The sequence below is a fragment of the Dipodomys spectabilis genome, unplaced genomic scaffold (assembly GCF_019054845.1).
Source record: "Dipodomys spectabilis isolate Male_0828 unplaced genomic scaffold, ASM1905484v1 ptg000366l, whole genome shotgun sequence".
Classification (NCBI taxonomy): domain Eukaryota; kingdom Metazoa; phylum Chordata; class Mammalia; order Rodentia; family Heteromyidae; genus Dipodomys; species Dipodomys spectabilis.
In genome coordinates this window covers 1025577-1046198 of record NW_024871043.1, presented here as the reverse complement: position 1 = coordinate 1046198, position 20622 = coordinate 1025577, and the positions used below count along the sequence as shown (strand labels likewise).

The window sequence follows — 20622 nt, the reverse complement described above, 5'->3', positions numbered from 1 at the left end:
TTCACTTTTGTGCTAGAGATTAAATCTAGGCTTCACAATATATTTCAAAGAAAGCTATGTAGCAGTCTTCTCCAGATTCATTCCAAGTCATACTTAAGTCACAGAAATCTTCAGGGTTATTTCAGAAAACCCTGTCTCACTCCATTCATGGATTTATACACCTTTTTTTTTTCTTTAATGTGTTGTGTGGAGTAGCTCAGTGGTGTAGTGTGCACTTTGCATATAAAAGACCCTGGGTTCAATCACCCTGTCAAAAAGATACTCTCTGGGTTCTTTCTGCCATCTTTCAATGCCACGTAATGGCACACACAAGATATCCTGGGAGATGCTCTGCAGAGTATTCCAAAATAGACCAATAGCAGGGTCTTATTGCACCATGCTCCAAAGTCATCATCCAATTTCTCATGTGTATGTGTGCACACACACATGCTGGTACTGAGGCTTAGACTCAGGATCTAGGGTGTCCCTTGCTTTGTTGCCAAGGCTGGTGCTCTACCACTTGAACCATAGCTCCACTTTCAGCTTTTGGTGGTCAATTGGAGATGAGAATCTCACAGACTTTCCTGCCTAGGATAGCTTTGAATTGTAAACCTTGGAATTCAGCCTCCTGAGTAGTTAGGATTACAGGCATGAGCTATCAACGCCCCAAATTCATCATCAGTGTCTAGCTACTGACAAAACAGCTACACTGGTGAATTTAAAATCACTGATGTGATCACAGAGCTAGAAAAATCACTGTGAACCTCATAGGCAGGTTAAATAGGTACGGAACGATCAGTCTTAGATTTGACCTGCAGCTCAAAGACTTAAAGAAATGGCAAAATAGCTTCCAAACCTGTCATTTTGCTTTCCATGTACTGACCTTAGCTAGCATCAAAAGCCATTAAAAAAAAAAAAAAAAAAAAAAAGACAATCATGTGAAAGCAAAAATCCTGGGATTCTTTTGCTAAGGATGTAAAACATGCATACGAATAAGGAAAAAAAGGAATCTTCTAGAATGGCCGTGAATTTAAGGATCAAACTTTTTTTATTCTCCCAGTGCTGGGGATAGAAGTCACATGCTAAGCAAGTCCTGCCACTGAGCTAAATCCCAGTCCTTTTAGTAACAACTTTTTCCATTCATGTCCTCATTACTTCATCATTTTCTTCATATAGGGTTTGCACATTTCTTGTGAGCTTTTTTTCCTTTGTAATTCATGGGTTTCATTGTTGTGCATGGGAGTGTTTTCTTTCTTCAAGTATATTTTCTAGTTTGTCATCGTCATTTACAGGAGGTAAATGCTGAGCCTCCATTAATTATCCATAAAAGGACAGAAGAAGTAGCATTACTCAGTAAAAGGTTTCCATGGTCCAAAGTGTGTACAAAACACATCTAAACAGATCTGTTGGTACAGGATTTAATGCCTTCAATGCATACAACGTGGAACCACCAGGAATTCCCAAGGGTCGAGGGCCTTCTGTGCCGACTTGGCCACGGAATCCTTTGTCCCAAGATATCCCTTAAGATTCCTTGGGAAACCATGCATCTAAAAACCCTTTTAGTTTGCGGTCAGTTCAGGGGTCTCCACTGAACCTTACCTGATGATCAAACTCCCAACCACTCACCCCAACTAGAACACATTAGAGGACCCGGTGTCGGAGTGGATGCTTTGATGAGGGGTTTTCAGTCCTCACAAGTGCGCCCAGCCTCCAGCATGCCAGCTCTCGGGTGCAGCCAGGTGAGCTAGTTGCCCAAGAATAGGTTACCCAGAGTCTAGATCGAGCTGGGGAGGTGGGGGTGGGGTGGGGCACAAGGCAGTTGGGGAGACACGCGCTGGGCGCGGATGGGGGGACGGCGGGCTCAGGCTGGCCCCTCTTCAGGCATTCCCAGCAGAGCCACAAGGGGCTCCAGGGGAGCGGGGGTCTCGATGGGCGCGGGGTGCGTGCGTTCGTGCTTGCGCAGGTCACTGGCGCTCAGGAAGGCCTTGGGGCAGTGCGGGCAGGCGTAGGGGCGCACGGAGCTGTGGGTTCGGCTGTGCTTGCGCAGCCCGGCCCTGTCTGAGAAGCTCTTGCCGCACTGGGTGCAGGCGAAGGGCCGGAGCTCTGGGTGCGAGCGCTCGTGGCGCCGCAGCAACGTCAGCGTGGAGAAGGTCTCCTTACACTCGCGACACGCGAACTGCGGGGGCTTCTCGTCCGTCTCCTCGCCGCCCCCCACCTCGCCCGTCTCGCCCATGGGGCCGGGCGCCTCCGCGCCGCCCGCGTTCAGGCACTCCACGTGCTCCACCGTCATGCCCACCACTTGCCACTGCGTGGCCATCACACCGGCCGACTCCGGGGGCAGCCCCAGCAGCCCGGCCGGGGGGTCCCCCAGCGCCGCCCCTGGGGCGGCCGGGCCCTCCACGCCCACCGGCAGGGCCAGCCCCACCACCAGCTCCTGCTGGGGGGCGGCCCCCGCAGCCTCGCTGCTGCTGCTCCGATGGGTCCGCTCGTGCTTCCGCAGGCTGGAGGACACCACGAAGGACTTGCCGCAGGCGTTGCAGTGGAACGGGCGCTCGCCTGAGTGCACGCGGCTGTGCTTGGTGAGGCTGGCGCGCTCGGCGAAGGCGCGCCCGCACTCCTCGCAGCGGAACGGCCGCTGGCCCGAGTGCACCAACGCGTGCCGCTTGAGGTCCCAGGACGCCACGAAGGTCTTGTCGCACTGCAGGCACTTGAAGGGCCGGTCGCCGGTGTGCACGCGCCGGTGCATGGCCAGGTCGGCCGGCTGCCGGAAGTCCTTGCCGCACTTCTCGCAGCGGTACGGCTTCACGCCCTCGTGCGCGCGCTGGTGGCGCCGGAAGCTGGACGGGTCGGAGAACATGCGGCCGCAGCGCGGGCACAGGAAGGGCTTCTCGCCCGAGTGCGTGCGCTCGTGGCTCTGGTAGGAGCTGAGCTGCGTGAAGCCCTTGCCGCAGGCCGGGCAGCGGTAGGGCTTCTGCGCCGCGTGGATGCGCTGGTGGCACGTGAGCGACGACGAGCGAGAAAAGCTCTTTCCGCACTCGGAGCACAGGAAGGGGCGCTCACCAGTGTGGGACCTGCGGGGGGCGCGGGGAGCCGGGCATGAGGGCCACAGACCCTCGCAGGGTCCAGGGCCCTGCTGCCTGTCCGAGCTGTCATTTAGAGACCACCCTTAAAGGTCCCCTAAGAGCCACGGGGAGAAACCCCAGGGCACTCCCGAGGCGGGGCAGAGGATCGGGTGCCCAGGCCGGCCTGGGATACACAGCGAGATCCCGACTTAAAAAAAAACAAAAAACAAAAAGAAAACCTGCTGGGCACCGGTGCCTCACTCCTGTAATCCTAACCACTCAGGAGGCTGAGCTGAGGATAACGGTTCAAAGCCACACTGGACAGGAAAGTCCATGCGACTCATCTCCAATTAGCAAAACGCTGGAAGTAAAGTTGTGGCTCAAGTGGTAGAGCGCTAGCCTTAAGCAAAAAAGCTCAGGACAGTGCCTGCCACCTCCACCCCCATTCACAGTAAAAACCAAAACAAAAAAGCAGACCCCTCTGCACATTGAAGACTCGGGTGAGCCAAACCCAACTCACACCCAGACTTCGCCAAAGACGAAGCTGGGATGCCCAACTTTAAACCATGCTCCTTCTCCAGCTTTCCTTAGAACCTGCTCCCGTCAGACCCCAACTCCTCCCAGGCTCCATCTCTAGTCATCGGCTCCGCCCATTAGATCAACGCCAGTTCTACCAGGGAACCCAGCCCCACCCCCAAGGACCACGCCCACCTCCCCATTGGCTCATTCTGCTGCGCGAGCCTCGACCCCAGTCCCCATTGGCTACCGCCTCCAAGCAGCCTCCAGCCCCCCAGACGGGGCCCTCACCGTTCGTGGTTGCGCAAGTCCTTGAGCTCGGCGTAGGCCTTGCCGCAGCGCTCGCAGCCATAGGGCCGCAGGCCGGCGTGAGTGCGTCGGTGCTTGCGGAACACCGAGGGATCGGCGAAGCTCTTGCCGCAATCTGCGCAGGCGTAGGGCCGCTCGCCCGTGTGACCACGCTGGTGGATCTTGAGCTTGGAGAGCGCGCCATAGGCCTTGGGGCAGTGTGCACATCGGAAGGGCAGCTCGCCAGCGTGCGAGGCCAGGTGCACGCGCAGGCACACTGGCTGCATGAAGCGACGCCCACACTCCGGGCACGGAAAGGGTTTCTCGCCTGTGTGGCTGCGCCCATGGCTGCGCAACTCAGGTGCCGTCTTGTAGGCTTTTGGGCACAGAGGACAGGCGTAAGGCCGAGGCTTGGCTGCTGACCCTGATACCTTGTCCCCACCGGCTTCCTCGGCCTTGGGTTCTGCATCCGCCTTTGGCTTCACCTCGGCCACCTCCTCACTACAGGCTGCAGGTGCATGGGTGGCAGCGTGGCGCGCTGCCCTGGGCGCATTTGGAAATGTCTTGGTACAGGACAAGCACTTATAGCGGCGGCCAGACCGCTTGTAGCCAGGAGCTGGGGCCCGGGCCTCTGCCGCCTCCACCTCCATGGTGGGTGGGGCTTCTCTGCAAGAGAAGCAAAGTCAGGCCACAGCCGTGGTCCTTCAAGGCCTGTTTTCTCACCAAAACATCCTATAATCTCATCTGCTCTTCCCACCTGGGACGGCACAAACCACACGACCCCCACATCCTTCCTGCCAACCATCCCTGACTCAAACTCAGCGTTCCCGTTTCCTCTGTGATCTGCTCATTGAGGCTAGAAATGAACCAGGTAAAGGACTGGGGGTAGGGGGTAGTGGGTGCTAAGGTCCCAAAAGATCTACCTGCACTTTGCTCCACAGTCTCTGTGAACTTTCAGAGTGTGGAGAAATCCTGTGGCGGTCTCGAATGCCTAGGTTCCTTTAGTCTTGCCATCTTCCTTCTTCAGCTCAGTGTCCAAGGACTATGCCAGGACTCAGTATAAATAGCTGTGGTTCTTAACCTGAAGGTTTCCAATCACCCAGGGAAGACAGACCTGGGTCTGGGAGAAGGAGAAGCCAGTTGGCTAAATGTAATTGGCACCATGTGGTACCCCAATATATTCAGGCTGTCTCCCTGTCTGGTTGGTTAACCCTTCAGAGAAGCAACTGTTCACAAAGAATTCTGGCCTTGAACAGCTGTACGGGACTCCACCCCAGGCAGGAATCCTGGTCCACCCTCTGCTCTGGCATTGCAGTTGTACTCCTAATCCCAGAACTCTGGTAATGGAGAGATTTATTTGCTCTCAAGGCTGTCAGTAGCCTCTTTCTCAGTCATAATCGATGAATCTGATCTACCAAGGCCTCTTGGGACACCAGCTCTAAGCAGAGGTTTCTACTTTCTGGGCCAGAGCCCAGACACCAGTCACCCAGCTGCTCCAAGGATCACATTTGGGAGGAAATAGGATTAATGGCTGCATTAGTCTTAACACCAGCTCATCCTCCCCAAGGGGATGAAGGGAAAAGGATTACAGCAGATCCACTTAAGGGAGCTCAGATGCAGCAGCTGGGGGGGGGGGGGGAGCCAGATGTGCCCAGAGGCTAGACAGCCTCCATTCTACTTCGAGCCCTGGGATAACTTACTAGATCTCAGGAAAATCACTGCTTGTTTATAAGCCAGTTTCCTCATCTGTGTGCCTCAGGGGTTGGCTTCTAACTTACGACACAGATTGAGGAGGAGGACGAAGCTGAGGAAAGAGAGAGAGGCTCAGAGCCCCTTGCTCCTTGCTTTGTTTTATGTGTAACACTTTTATTAGATGTAAGTATGCTCATCCAATTTGTTCTGCCTAGGTGTAACACTTTTGTTAAGGCTTGCAGGTCTTTGTGCTAGGAGTCAACCTGCAGCTGTCCGTTCTCCAAAAGACTCCCAATTTGATATTTCAAAACGTGGCTTCTCTGTGGTCCCTCTCCCCTACACAAGAACTTTCCATGGCTCCCACCACCACACTGTTAGTTTGTCCTGGTTGTTCCCAAATTTCATTTAAGCCCTACTTTCCTCTTTGGATTTTGACTCCAATCACAAACACCTCTGTTCTCATTATATTCAATTGACCACTGTACCCTGGGGTATGATGATGAATAAAAAGGCTTGAGCTCTGAGCTGGGCATTGGTGGTTCCAAGTTTGAGATTACACCCCTATCCTAGCTACTCAGGAGCCTCAGATATGAGGGCCATAGTTTGAAGCCACCCTGGAGAGAAGAAATCATAAGACTTTTATCTCGAACTAACCAGCAAAACTGGGAAGTGGAGCTGTGGCTCAAGTGGTAGAGCATCAGTCTTGAGCAAAAGGAAGAAGGAAGAAAAGTGACAGCTCACATCTATTAAGAATATGCCAAATTCCAGACAGTATCCTACACTCTTCATGTGTTAAGTCACTTACCCTTCACGTCAACACCATGAGCAACGTCCTTTTCATTGATAAAGGAACTGAGGTCCAGAAAAACAGGACAGTACCGTGGTTAAGTGCAGAGCCTCTGAAGCCAGAATGCCCAGCTTCAGATCTTGACTCCATTGCTCTCCAGCTGATGTAACCTTGTGAAATTTACTGCATGTCTTAGAACCTGTTTCCTCATCTGAAAAATGGAGAGGTAAAAACAGTACTTAACCTTACAGGATCAGAGGATTGAATGAGATAGAAATAAATACCACCCTCAATTATTTCATTTTCAGAAGCAGACCCTTTGCTGATGTGCTACCTTGCCTAATTCATCACTTCTTAAAGTAGGGACTACTGTGCCCATTTTACAGATGAATAAACTGAGGTTTTGAAAGTGATATTAACTTGCCCACAGTCTTGTAGTTATTAACTCATGTAGCTGAGACTTGAATCTAGCTGTTTAAATTATTTTAAGTTGTGAATCAGCCTCACAATGAACAGAACTCTAAGTTTAGACTTCATCTGTCTTCTCTTATCCTATGGAAATGCTTTGCAATCAGTACCCTTCATGTCTCAGAGGACTGGGCTTACTGGTTCTTAGATCTGGCCTCTCTTCTGGCCCTTGCTGGATCTGGGCTTTGATATTCCTATCTATAAAATAGTTACTGGGGGTGGGGAAGAAGTCCAAAACATTCTCCAAGGAAAACTGTACCTTTGGCACCCAGTTCCATACAGGATCAAATAGGTTAGGCCCATCTGCAATCCATTAGAGCCTCACTTCAGTTTACTGATGACTCTTCCAACCCTGGTGAGTTTTGCAAAATCCCTACATCGAAATGATCATCTAGGCAGGACACAGGAATCTGTATTTTATTTTGTTTCTTTATTTATTTTGGGTGCCAATACCAGGGCTTCAAGTATTTTCCTGAAGCTCCATTTTCCATTTTTTGCTGGTTGATTAAAGGCAAGAATCCCATGGACAGTTTCCTGCTCAGGCTGGTTTTAAAGCATGATCATCAGATCTCAGTCAAAGAAGGTAGAATTACAAGTGTGAGCCACCAGCACTTGGTTAAGAATCTGTATTTTAAGCACACTTGCTGCAACCCTTCAACCAACACAAGAACAAAATACATGGAATGTAATTCATGGTAGAACTTGCCTAACCCTGCTCTTGCTTCCCCTAGCCTCAGAAGCAAAACAAACACATACCCTTAGGTTTGCACACATTCTAGAGAAAGATATAGTTCTATTACAACTTTTTTCTTTTTAAGATATGGAGATCAAGACGCCACAAAGTTAAAAAAAACAAAAAACAAAAAAACACAACTGTGCAGAAGGACACAGAGCTAATCAAGGAGCCCAGATTCAAATTCAAGTCATCAAACCTGGAGCTGGACTCTTTCTCTGCCTGTTTTTGTTCACGTGAGGATTTTTAAACCAAATCATGACACTGTTCCCAAGAAAAAGACCAGTACTTTTTCCAAGGTCAACAAGGCTCCAATCCATCTAACTCCTGCCTACCTTACCTTCTAATCCCTCTCCCCTACATCACCAGACTCCACCCACCAGGCCAGCTTTCCATGATTCCCCCAAGAGCTTTGTATAGCTGTCTCCTGGTTGCCTTTGGGTATCAGGTCCTTGACAACTTCTCAAAGAAGTGGTCAAGAGACCAATTTTCTTTCTCCCTCCCTCCCTCCCTTCCTATCTTTCATCAGGGTCTCAACTGTGTGGCTGGCCTGGAACACTACAGGCTGGTCTCCAACTCTTGATCCCCCTTCTACCTCAAATGCTGGGATTACAGGCATGCATCATCATGCTTGGGTCTGACTCATTATTCACTTCTTCCTTCCTTTTCTGCAGTGACAGGATAAAAATCAGAGCCTCAAGCACACTAGGCAAGTACTCATCCCTATGACAGTGACTAACTTTCCTAATGCTATCTGTAACCCTGCTATTTACTCTCTAGCCCTTCTTTCCTTTTCCTTTATTTATTTTTTGTACTGGTACTGGGCATAACTCAAGTTTAGTTTTTTTGGTGGTTAATAGGAGATCAGAAGCTAGGTGTCAGTGGCTCATGTCTGTAATCCTAGCTACTCAGGAGGCTGAGATCTGAGGATCGTGGTTCCAAGCCAGCCTGGGCAGGAAAGTCTATGAGACTCCAATTAGCCACCAGAAAACCGGAAGTGGTGCTGTGGCTCAAGTAGTAGAGTGCTTGCTTTGAGCTGAAGAGCTGAGGGACAGCGCCTAGGCCCAGAGTTCAAGCCCCACGACCTTAAAAAAAAAAAAAAAAGACCAGAGTTTCATAGATTTTCCTGCCTGGGCTGGCTTTGAACTGAGATTTTCATATCTCAGGCTCCCGAGTAGGATTACAGGCATGAACCACCAGCACCCAGCTGGTGTCATCTGGATCCCACACTGCTTACTGTGGCCAACTGTCATTCTAAGCATTTTATATATACTGCTCAAATTTCTCAAGCTAAGCTCACAACTGCTCAGGAGTTTGTTAAAGACAGTATGTTTTTCCCAAATCCATATATTAAAACCCTAACCCTCACTGTGACATTTTGACACAGAGATTTAGAAAAATTACATGAAGTCATAAGGGTGGAGCCCTAATGCAACAAGAGTAGCACTTTTTAATTTTTATTTTTTGGCTGGTTCTGGGGCTTGAACTCTGGGCCTGGGCACTGTCCCTGAACTCTTTTTGCTCAAGGCTAGCACTCTACCACTTGAGACACCATTTCTGGCTTTTTCTGTGATTAATTGGGGGTAAGAGTGTCACTGGGACTTATTTTCCTGCTGGGGCTGGCATTAACCCCCGATCCTCAGATCTCAGCGGCCTGAATAACCAGGATTACAGGTGTGAGTGAGCCACACACGGGTTCTCAAAAGAGTAACATTCTTATAAGAAGTAACACCATAGAGAAACAAAGTAATTATAGTATTCAGAGCTCCTGGATCAGACTCTCTATCCCTTATTCCCTATTGCTTTGATGGCAGGTTAGATTTCAACTGTTGTGTGTGTATGTACTCGTGCCCATATTGGGACTTGAACTCAGGACCTGGGTGCTGTCCCATAGCTTTTTTGCTCAAGGCTGGCACTCAATTCCTGAGCCACAGCTGTACTTCCAGGTTTTTACTGATAGCTGAAGATAAGAATCTGCCAAATTTCCCTGCCCTGCCGGGCTTTGAACCACAATCCTCAGATTTCAGTCTCCTGAGTGTTAGGAGTGACCCACCAGCGTCCTCAGCAGCTGTTTATTAACTGAATTTCTCATCCCTCAAGCTCACAAAGTCCAAATATGGCCCCAAGATATTCCATTCATTGTTGTAATGAGGGAGCGTGTTCATCAGGTAAAGAGACTGAATTCCCCCAAAGCCTAGGTTAGGGTCTGTGAGAGGGGGGAACAGAATGGGACTAAAAGGAGACATTTAAGTGTCTCCCATCCTAAACAAATAAGACATCACATAAGCCTTGGTAGCCAGATGGGATCTGATGAGAGTTAGTGGAACTCTAAAGGTGGCCGCTATTCATATTCTAGGTCTGATACCTGGTCAGCTCTCTCACAACCTGATCCCAACTCCTTTTTCAGCCTCAGCTTCTGTGGCTGTGTGCCCTCTGGAAAGCAACCTAAGCTCCAGCTACATTCTGAAATTAGCCCACTTCTAAAGGTACTGCCCTTGCTTCCTTTCGCCCACGGGAACACATTTTACATCCTTCCATTACTCCCTTCCCCAAGGATCCACAACGCTCTGAGCCTCAGTTTCCTCATCGGCAAAAAATTTCGAGGCCCCCGAAATATAAGGGAGTTTGCACGGCCTTTGGGCCTACCAGACAATCCACGGAGGAGCCAAGAGCTATGGAAGCCCAGTGCTCCTCGCTCTCTATGTCGCCAGACAGGCAGTCTCAGTAGGGCAGGGCCTTGGGCTGACTCATTTTTTTTTTTTTTTTTGGAATAAACCGTAGGAAAACGTAGCTTTCACAACGTGGCAAGAGTCGATGGAGATCGCGTGGAGGAACAAATGAATGGACCAAGGACCGCCGGCAGGACAAAGGCCTGCAAGATGGCGTTCTTTAGGACCGCGGGAGGGGCGGTCAGGGCCTCCGCCGGGGAGGGGGCCCACGGTTGCCGGGGACCTAGGCTTGTCAGGCCGCGCAAGCAGAAACAAAAGCCCGCAACAAGACGGGCTCTAGGACCCCTGGGCCCGTACCGGGTAAGGCCGGCAGCATCGTCGGCCGACCTCAGGCGTCCGCAGCAGCCGGCCCGCGGGGGACAGCCGGCGGGTTCTAGGACCACGCTGGGCCCGTAGCCTTCCCGGGCCGCTCCTCGCCCGCCCCGCCCGCGCAGCTCGCGCCCGGGCCAGCCCAGTCCTCCTACGGCGCCCACAGGGAAACTGAAGCCAGTTGGGATCGCGTCCGCGCCGAGGCTGCCCGAGGCCTTTTGCGACGGGTCGCAGGCGTCTCCTACCTGATCCGACTCGGGCTGGCTCCGTGGCGCTGGCGTCGGCTTGGCGCACCCACCGAGCCCGGGACGCTGCGGGAAGGGTAGAGGACGGCGCTAGGACCGAGCGGGACGCAGGGAGGGCGGGGCGGGCAGGCCAGAGAACGGAAGTGGCGGGAGCTCCCCCGGCCGAGGAAGGAGCGAAAGTTTACGCCTCCGATCTACGACGGCAGGGAAACATCTTGCCAGGAGTCTCGGGGTGTCAAAAGGAGGGGAGGCCGGGCTGCACTGACAGCATGTACACCCGCCCGGCCACCGGAAGTGTCTCCGAGAGCCAGGAGGTGGGAGGTCGGGCCAGGCTTAGGTTCTCAAGCTCGGTGGGACCTAAATCCGCTTCTAGCTCACAACACTTCCTTTGGCGAAGCCTCACCCATATGTCTTGAGAAGTGCCATGAAAAGTGTCACCAAAAGGCCGTGGCCGGGACGGCAGGACATTATGATCGTTATTATTATTTTTTTCTCCCCTCTACGGCGTTTATTCAATAAGCACCGGAAGGACTTGAGCGGCGGCGAGCGGAAGTGTGGCTAAGATAGTACGCAGGAAAACCGCCGCGCGCTGACCTGCCTGGGCGGGGCCAGAGCCCGACGCCGGAAGTGTGTCTGCGGACAGCTGTTTGGAGGCGGGACGGGAAGTGTTCGGAGAACGGAAGTTTCTCGGGGAAGCTTTTGCATCTCGGACACTTCCTGTTTCCTAGTAACAATAGGAAGTGTCCGCGAAGCTGCGGGTTGACTCCTGGCTCACACCAGCTGTACCTTCTTCCCTCCACCTTTCTCCTCCTCCCTTGTCTCTCCCCCCCCTTCTCTTTCTCTCCGCTTTCACCTCCCAGGAGCCCTGGCTGAGTGTGCATGTGTGGGAGCCATGAGACCCTTCCCACAGCTACCCGTTAGGGCGCGCGGCTGCAGTTAGGGTAAGGGTCCCAGTGCGCAGGCGCACTCCCGTTCGCGGTTCCCCCCCCCCTCCCCTCCCCAACGGACGCGCCCGCGGCGGGAACGAAAAGGGGCTTGGCCGGTGCGAGGTAGGGGGTCCTGAGAGAAAACAAATTGTCAGAGAGGATGAGTGATGCCAGAGGACTTCGCTGGTGGTTGATTTAGGGAAAGAGACTCTTGGGCGTCAGGAGTTGTCGGAGGTGAGAACAGCGGGGACAGGCTCCGTGAGGAGGTGTAGCAATCCGAGGTCGGATTCGTGTTGGAGTCCCATGGGACCGAAGAATCAGGGTCGGAAAAGGCCAAGATGGTGTAGAAGGCACGAGGGGCTGCTACTGGGAAAGGCAGAGCTTTGGTAGGAAGACTGCCTTTGCCAATTGGGTGAGCGCATGTGGAAACTAGGTGGACCGAGACATTGCAAAGTGGTGAGGGTTTAGGGTCAGACACAGTGACCATCCTTGCCACATGCGCCTGGCGCATGGGAATGCCCAGCATGAGTGGCTGTCATCAATAGTAAGAGAGGACGTAGAAGAAGAAGAAAAAGCAAAACAAACACGACAACTGGTGGTGATGGGAAGGTAAGGCAGTGTGAATCAGAGAAGGGTAGAGGATTGGAATGAAATTTTGACCTGAAATGGGATGAACTTTCAAGATGGGAGATAGTTTAGGCTCCAGAAAAGTAGGTAAGGGAAGTGAGGAGTCTTGGGAAGGACACCTTGTGATACTTGAAAGAACTACAGGTATGAGGGTACAAGCTGGACCTTTCTGTGAAGAGGTCTTACCTCTTCTTTTTTTTAGCTGGAGAATCAGCGCTTCCAGGCTACCGCATGTAGCTGAAGGTTAATGAAGGAAGGATTGTATGATCTTACTGGTCATGCCTTCTTTTAAGATATCACTTTTTCTTTCTTTTTTTTTTTTTTTTAGCTACTGGGAGTAGAGGATCAGGGACACTAAGACCTTTGGGTCTAGTCTGAAAACAAAATAGGTCTGTGATCAGAAAGTAGTTTAGATCTACTCAGACATCAGTGGCGCTCTCACCTAGCAATGCAAGAGGCTGTGATCTGAAAGATTTTGATTTGAGGCTAGCTCAGGCAGAAGAATTCACTAGACTCCATTTCCAAAATATCCAGCAAAACTTAAAGCTGGAATTGTAGCTCAAAATAGTAGCCTAGGAAGTGGTGAGGCCCTGAGTTCAAACCCCAGTGCTGGCCCAGAAAAAAATTTTAAAAAGGCTCAATTAGATCTCTGTAGACTGTTTTTCTTTTCTTTCTTTCTTTTTTTCTTTTGTGGGGGGATGACTTAAGCCAAGAGGAGCTTCCACATTTGAGGAGTTTGTACTTAGGGAAGTCTTAATGATGCTACTTCCAGATTAGTTGATAGTTGGGAGACCTCCCAGTGGCTTTTGGTGAACTTGTTGCTTATATAGTCAAGAGGCAAGGTTAAAGCCAGGTACTGGTGGCGTATGTCTGTAATCCTAGCTACTCAGGAGGCTGAGATCTGAGGATCTCTGTTCAGAGCCAGCCCAGCATGAAAGTCCGTGAGACTCTTACCTCCAATAAACCACTCAGAAACCGGAAGTGGTGCTGTGGCTCAAGTGGTAGAGTGCTTGCCTTGAGCTGAAGAGCTGAGGGACAGTGCCCAGGCCCAGAATTCAAGCCCTACAACCGACCAAAAAAAAAAAAGTGGCAAGGTTAATTGAGGCCATCCTTTTGACCACTGCCCCTTCTTCCTCCTCTTCCTAGGCCTTGTCCCCTCCACCAGAGGAAAATGCTGCTGCTACTTGTCTGCTCCTCTTGAACCTCCAGGTTTCTGGTTTCTGTCACATTGCCCCATGGAGGACCCGCCCCGCTCATTCAGCTGCTCTGATTGTCAGCGTCATTTTCCTAGCCTCCCAGAACTCTTGAGACACCGAGAACTACTCCATCCATCTCCCAATCAGGACAGTGAAGAGACTGACAGTATTCCTCGGCCCTACCGCTGTCAGCAGTGTGGGCGGGGCTACCGTCACCCAGGGAGTCTGGTCAACCATCGCCGTACCCATGAGACTGGCCTTTTCCCCTGTATCACCTGTGGCAAAGACTTTACCAATCCCATGGCCCTCAAGAGCCACATGAGGACTCATGCTCCTGAGGGCCGCCGCAGACGAAGGCCCCCTCGCCCCAAGGAAGCTACTCCACATCTCCAGAGTGAGACAGTGTCTGGTGACTCTTGGGGCCAGAGACTTGGGCCTGGGGAAGACTGGGAAAACCAGACAAAACATGCTAAAGAAACCCCTGACTGTGAATCTGGGCCTGACCCCAGGGCAGCTCCAGGTACTTGGGAAGATCCACCCACCAGGCAAAGAGAAGGCTGGGAAAGCCAGCCAGATCCTGAGGGGGAAATGGAGGCTTGGGACCCCACCACCAACTCGACTGCCAGAGCCCCACCTCTACCCACCCCAGCCAGCAGCCTCCTTAGCAATTTAGAGCAGTATTTAGCAGAATCAGTAGTGAACTTTACAGGGAGCCAGGAGTCTACTCAGTCCCCTCCTGCTGAGGAGGAGAGGAGATACAAGTGCAATCAGTGTGGTAAAACCTATAAGCATGCCGGGAGCCTCACCAACCACCGCCAGAGCCACACCCTGGGCATCTATCCTTGTGCCATCTGCTTTAAGGAGTTCTCTAACCTCATGGCTCTGAAGAACCATTCCCGACTCCACGCCCAGTATCGGCCATACCACTGTCCCCACTGTCCCCGTGCCTTCCGGCTTCCCCGGGAGCTGCTGGAACACCAGCAGTCCCATGATGCGGAAAGGCAAGAGGAGCCATGGGGAGAAAAGGGGATGCCCATCACCAATGGACATACAAATGACAGCAGCCGGGACCAATTAGAGATGCTGAATGGCTCTGGAGAGCTGGAAGATGGAGGTTTGGAGGAATATCGGCCTTTCCGTTGTGGGGACTGTGGCCGAACTTACCGACATGCTGGGAGCCTCATCAACCATCGAAAGAGTCATCAAACGGGTGTGTACCCCTGCTCGGTCTGTTCCAAGCAGTTGTTCAATGCAGCGGCTCTCAAAAACCATGTTCGGGCTCATCACAGACCCCGGCAAGGAGCTGGGGAAGATGGGCAGACATCTGTGCCAGTAGCTGGTGTTAGAGACCTGGGGTCGGACACCAACTGCAAGGAGGGAGAAGTCCCCACCAGTATCCTGGACCATCGCCCCTACAAGTGTGCTGAGTGTGGCCGGGCTTATCGCCACCGGGGAAGCCTAGTGAACCACCGCCACAGCCACCGGACAGGAGAGTACCAGTGCTCGCTCTGTCCCCGCAAGTACCCCAACCTCATGGCCCTGCGCAACCATGTGCGAGTACATTGCAAGGCTGCTCGCCAACGTGCAGGCCCAGGGACTGAGGCTGAAGAGCCTCCCGGCTGCACCAACAGGAAGATCCTCCCTGAGCCAGCGGGAACAGAGGCAGCTCCCCACAGGGAGCAGGCACATGTCTGCAAAGATGAAGAGGGGACCCCCAGTGTCTGTGACATGGAGAGCCTCGAATATCACTGTGTGACTCACAGGGCAGAGGAAGGGGAGAATAGCAGGACAGAGACCACCGCATCTTCACCTCGGACATTCGCTTGCCGAGATTGTGGAAAGAGCTACCGCCACTCGGGCAGCCTTATCAACCACAGACAGACCCACCAGATAGGAGACTTCAGTTGTGGGGCCTGTGCCAAGCACTTCCACACCATGGCTGCCATGAAGAGCCACTTGCGACGCCATAGCCGGCGACAGAGCCGGCGGCATCAGAAGCAGGCTAGCAGTACTGGCGGAGGAGAGGCCAAACTCCCACCAGCAGAACTACCAGCAGGAACCTGGGCCCAGGAATTGGAGGACAGTGAGGGCCTGGACCCTTCCCAAGAGCCTTTGGAGGATAGTCCTTGTGTGACTGAAGACAACACAGAAAGTGACAGGGACTGTTTCCAGGCTGAATTGGAAAACAATAAATGTGAGCTTGAGAGGGATGAAGCCTGTTTCCAGGGTGATGAGGAAAGCAGAGGCCCTGAGGAAGAGCTGGAAAGGAAGAAAGCCTGTTTCCTTAACAACTTGGGCATTCCAGTTGATGAGGAAGGCAGTGGAACTGACTTTTGTGATGGCCTCACTGGGTTGGCCGAAGACCATAAACCCTCCACTAACCAGACCAACTCGTCTTCCCAACCCATAGAGACCGACCTCGACTGGCAGGTTGAGGTTGCTCATACGTGTTCTGACTGTGGGCATTCCTTCCCCCATGCCACTGGGCTGCTCAACCACAGGCCCTGCCACCCACCAGGCATCTATCAGTGTTCCCTCTGCCCAAAGGAATTTGATTCTCTGCCTGCCCTTCGCAATCACTTCCAGAACCATGGCCCTGGGGAGGCAGCCGCGGCCCAGCCATTCCTTTGCTCCCTGTGTGGTATGATCTTTCCTGGGCGGGCTGGCTACAGGCTTCACCAGCGCCAGGTTCACAATGCTTCTGGCATGACTGAGGGCTCAGAGGAAGAGGGGGAAGAAGGAGCAGCAGAGACAGCTTCTACCCACAGCCCTCTGCTACAGCTCTCAGAAGCAGAGCTGCTGAACCAGCTGCAACGGGAGGTGGAGGCGCTGGGCGGCACAGGTTATGGACACATTTGTGGCTGCTGTGGTCAGACCTACGATGACCTGAGGAGCCTAGAGCGTCACCATCAGAGTCAGAGTTCTGAGACTCCCTCCGACAAGGATCCCAGCCACATGGGAGCGGTTGACGATGCCACAGAGATGGTTGCCGGCGTTATCTCTGAGGGCACCTCTGTCTCCGGAGAAGATGGAGACACCAAGTCTGAAGAGGGAATAGATGACAGCATTGCAGACAGCCTTTGCATGCAGGTGGATGAAAGTTTTCTGCAAGCCCAGCCCCGCCCCTTCCGCTGCAATCAGTGTGGCAAGACCTATCGCCATGGGGGTAGCCTGGTCAACCACCGCAAGATCCACCAGACTGGAGACTTTGTCTGTCCCGTCTGCTCCCGCTGCTACCCCAACCTGGCTGCCTACCGCAATCACCTGCGGAACCACCCTCGCTGTAAAGGCTCTGAACCCCAGGTGGGGCCCATCCCAGAGGCGGAAGGTGGCAGTGAACCCCAGAACATGGCAGAAGAGGGACTAGAGCAAGCAGAAGAGGGACAGCCCCTGGAAGAACTGAAAGTGGAGTCCCCGGAGGAGGTGGCCATGGTGAAGGAAGAGGCATGGGAGGAGACCACGGTGAAAGGGGAGGAGATGGAGTTGAGGCTGGAGACGGCAGAGAAGGGCTGTCAGACGGAGACCAGCTCTGAGCGGCCCTTCAGCTGTGAAGTGTGTGGTCGCTCATACAAGCATGCTGGCAGCCTCATCAATCACCGGCAGAGCCACCAGACCGGCCACTTTGGCTGCCAGGCCTGCTCTAAAGGTTTTTCAAACCTCATGTCTCTTAAGAACCACCGGCGCATCCACGCAGACCCTCGGCGTTTCCGCTGCAGCGAATGTGGGAAAGCCTTTCGCCTGCGGAAGCAGCTGGCCAGCCACCAGCGGGTCCACACTGAGCGGCATGGGGCCGGCACCACGCGGAAGCTGACCCGGGAAGATCGGCCCTTCCGGTGTGGGCAGTGTGGGCGGACCTATCGCCATGCCGGCAGCCTCCTCAATCACCGGCGAAGCCACGAGACAGGCCAATACAGCTGCCCTTCCTGCCCCAAGACCTATTCCAACCGCATGGCCCTGAAGGACCACCAGAGGCTGCACTCAGAGAGTCGGCGGCGGCGTGCTGCACGGTCGCGGCGGACAGCCATGCGCTGTGCCCTTTGTGGCTGCAGCTTTTCTGGCCGGGGATCTCTTGAGCGGCACCTGCGGGAGCATGAGGAGACCAGAAAGCTGGCTAGTGATCAGGGCGGTGCCAGTGGCACAGAGGACAGTGAAGGGAACTTGACTGGTGGGGGACTAGAGGGCAGATCAGGTGGTCCTGAGTCAGTCTCACAACTGGAGGAGGGAGCCAGGAATCCAGGAGGGCACAGTCTGAGGCCCAGTAGGGAAGCTATCTCAGAAGCCCCAGAGCCACTGTCGTGGGGTGTGGAAAAGGCAGATGAGTGGCAAGGAGAGAGGGGGCTAGAGAAGCCCAGTGAAGGTTGTGTTCCTCAGGGTCGTGTATTAACCACGCCAGAAGGCAAGTCAGGGGAAAGCATCCCCAGTCATCTTTGCCACTTTGCTGACACCCAGTCCAATGGACCTAGTGTGAGTTATGTGGAAAGCTGGGACAATGGAGACAGCGGCTCTCAGCTCCAGCTGGAGAGCCAGTCTTATTCCTGCAGCCAGTGTGGCAAGACCTATTTCCAGCCAGAAGGCCTCTCGAACCACAACACCCACAAAACAGACCACCGCTATTGCCTACTCTGTTCCAAGGAGATCTTAAATCCCATGGCCACTAAGAGCCATAGCCACAACCATATGGCCGCCCAGACTTTTGCCTGCCCTGACTGTGGTAAGACCTTTCAGGCCCACCGTGAACTGGCCACACACCTGCAGGTTCATTCCAGGAACCACAGTCAGGTGCCAAGTCAGATAGAGGAGGCCAGAAGCCCCCAAGCTGGAACTGTTGAAGACAGGGTGGTTCTCCCTGGTCTGGAAAAAGCTCAAGAGGCCCCAGCAGACTCTCCCAAAGCCCCAGGAGAGAATGGTGAGCCAGCTAGTGAAGGACAAGGAGTAAGTTCTATGGCAGCTGAAGACAAGGAGCGGCCCTTCCGCTGTGCCCAGTGTGGGCGTTCCTACCGCCATGCTGGCAGCCTGCTGAACCACCAGAAGGCCCACACTACTGGACTCTATCCCTGCTCCCTGTGCCCCAAACTTCTCCCCAATCTGCTCTCTCTCAAGAATCATGGCAGGACTCACACGGACCCCAAGCGCCACCGCTGCAGTACCTGTGGCAAAGCCTTCCGGACAGCTGCCCGGCTGGAGGGCCATGGACGGGTCCATGCACCCCGGGAGGGGCCTTTCACTTGCCCTCACTGTCCCCGCCACTTCCGCCGCCGAATCAGCTTTCTGCAGCACCAGCAGCAGCACCAGGAGGAGTGGCCAGTGGCCAGCTCTGGTATGGGGTCCTGAGTGGGCTGGGCAGAGGATTGAAGGGTCCCAGAAGGATGTGGGCACACAATGGAGGGTAAGATCAGCTCCAAGGTGGAGAGGGGGACTAAAAAAGACTAGGCAGTGCTGCCTTTGGAGCAGCTGAGCTCTGAACTCCCAGATCAGGTAATTAGCCTTATGCATTGGGCAAGGACAGAGATAGATGTGCATCCAGAGAGGAATGGGCCCTATGCCTTAGTGTGGGGGGAAGGGTAGCTGGGTACCACTGCTACCACATGTGGAAACCCTCCTGATTGAGCTAATAAAGTAGTGATTTCCAGAGGAAAGAGGGGAAGCCATTGATTTTTGTCTAGGTTCTGTTCCTTAGGATAGGCAGGGAGTCAGAGTGAGGCCTGGAGGGCAGTAACTGAAAGTCTCACCATTCCGGGGCTGTGTCATACAGCTTAGTGGTGGGGAGGATGCCTGAAAAGTTCGGGGAGAGCTGAGGCCCGTCCCTTCAGTGACCTTGGCTGATTGGACTGCCACATGGCTTCACTGTCGGCCATGGAAACTGGGTCACTGGGCAGTAGTCAGCTCTCTGGCCCTCTTTCCCTCTTTCAGCTTATCTCTCGTCCTCTTCTTTTCTTGGAAATGAGATTTCTGGTCCTTTTCTGTGAACATTGATTGCCTCACATCACTTTTTCTCCCCTTTAGTCAAGCCTTTTCCTGTCTCTCTGCAGCAGATCTCTTTTTAGGATCCAACCAAACCACCATTTCCACCAGCAAAACCTCCCTGCCATCCTTTAACTGGAGGACTGAGTCATAGATAATTGTTTCTTTGAAGCCAGGCCAAGCTGTGGCAACAGCAGTCATTAGCACTTATCTCTCATCCTGTATCAGAGGGGATCTCCATGTAGCCTAGCCTCCACCCAGCCTACTGAAGGATGAGGCTGGAGAGGCGTGGGAGCCTGGAGAGGACCCATTCAGTCTGGTGGCTTCCATGGTCCCTCAGATGGTAGACCTTTGACCAGACATGCTGGGGGATAGTGGGTGGATGTTCTATAGGAGCTGAGGACATGGTTCAGGATAAAAATGTCATGACTTGAAGGGAATGAGTGAGGAGCCAGTTAACCAGGACTGGGGAGATAATTGGAAGTTTCAGGATTCCTGCCTTGTGGGCCTCTGGGGTCATGTGGGGAATGACCTCTGGGAGGGGGCGGGGGCTGGGGAGGCATGGGCTCCACCTAGTCAGCAACTTCCTCTTTCTCCCCAGGAGCCCCAGTGACACCAGCAGCAGGTAGAGGAGGCTTGTCACTGCCCCCTCCAGCCACCCCTTCAGCCCCACTCCTGGACCCTTCACCCCAGTGGCCTGCAGACCTCAGCTTCTCCCTCTGAACTTGAAGTCTCCAAAGAACAAACCGTTGGAGAGGGGCATGTGGGCAGGGAGGGGCTTGATCTCATGTTTCACTCAGGACTCTCTTGGCCATCCCCATCTCTCCTCTCCCAGGGAAGAGGGTCAGGTCTGCTTCTTTCCCCAGAAGAGGGTGGGATGTGTTTTCATGTCACTTTTCTTGAAGGACCTCCTTCCCCAGCCTCGGTCACCATGCTCTTGCCCAGGGCTAGGCTCTGGCCAAGATGTCAGGCCCACCCTCACCAGCCAAATTCCAACAGCAGGGAAAGGCAGATTCAGAGAATGCCATGGGTGGGAAAGCTGCCTGTGGAAGGGGAGCCTTTTGCTACAGTTTGTAACTTATTTTCTAAAGTCTATTTTGTAAC

General features: G+C 53.3%; 2 protein-coding genes across 6 annotated transcripts; one reads left to right on the top strand and one right to left on the bottom strand.

The window, feature by feature from the left end:
• On the bottom strand, positions 1-10944 carry Znf668 (zinc finger protein 668). 2 transcript variants are annotated; one of them, XM_042666598.1, is made up of 5 exons: positions 10809-10943; positions 6343-6535; positions 4769-4965; positions 3849-4511; positions 1-3050 (listed from the first exon to the last, which is right to left on the bottom strand). In XM_042666598.1, exons 4-5 carry the CDS (start codon positions 4493-4495, stop codon positions 1841-1843), a joined length of 1857 nt encoding a protein of 618 aa, XP_042522532.1. In that variant the 5' UTR covers positions 4496-4511; positions 4769-4965; positions 6343-6535; positions 10809-10943; the 3' UTR covers positions 1-1840. The 2 variants fall into 2 exon arrangements, with proteins under 2 accessions (XP_042522532.1, XP_042522533.1); XM_042666599.1 differs by lacking the exon at positions 4769-4965 and having other exon boundaries at positions 10809-10944.
• Positions 10945-11224: 280 nt separating this feature from the next.
• Znf646 (zinc finger protein 646) lies at positions 11225-20244 on the top strand. 4 transcript variants are annotated; one of them, XM_042666590.1, is made up of 3 exons: positions 11225-11374; positions 13508-18874; positions 20120-20244. In XM_042666590.1, the coding sequence occupies exons 2-3, from the start codon at positions 13597-13599 to the stop codon at positions 20239-20241; spliced, it is 5400 nt and encodes a 1799-aa protein (XP_042522524.1). In that variant the 5' UTR covers positions 11225-11374; positions 13508-13596; the 3' UTR covers positions 20242-20244. The 4 variants fall into 4 exon arrangements, with proteins under 4 accessions (XP_042522524.1, XP_042522523.1, XP_042522525.1 ...); XM_042666589.1 differs by lacking the exon at positions 11225-11374 and adding an exon at positions 11390-11749; XM_042666591.1 differs by lacking the exon at positions 11225-11374 and adding an exon at positions 11816-12343.
• Positions 20245-20622: the final 378 nt, after the last annotated feature.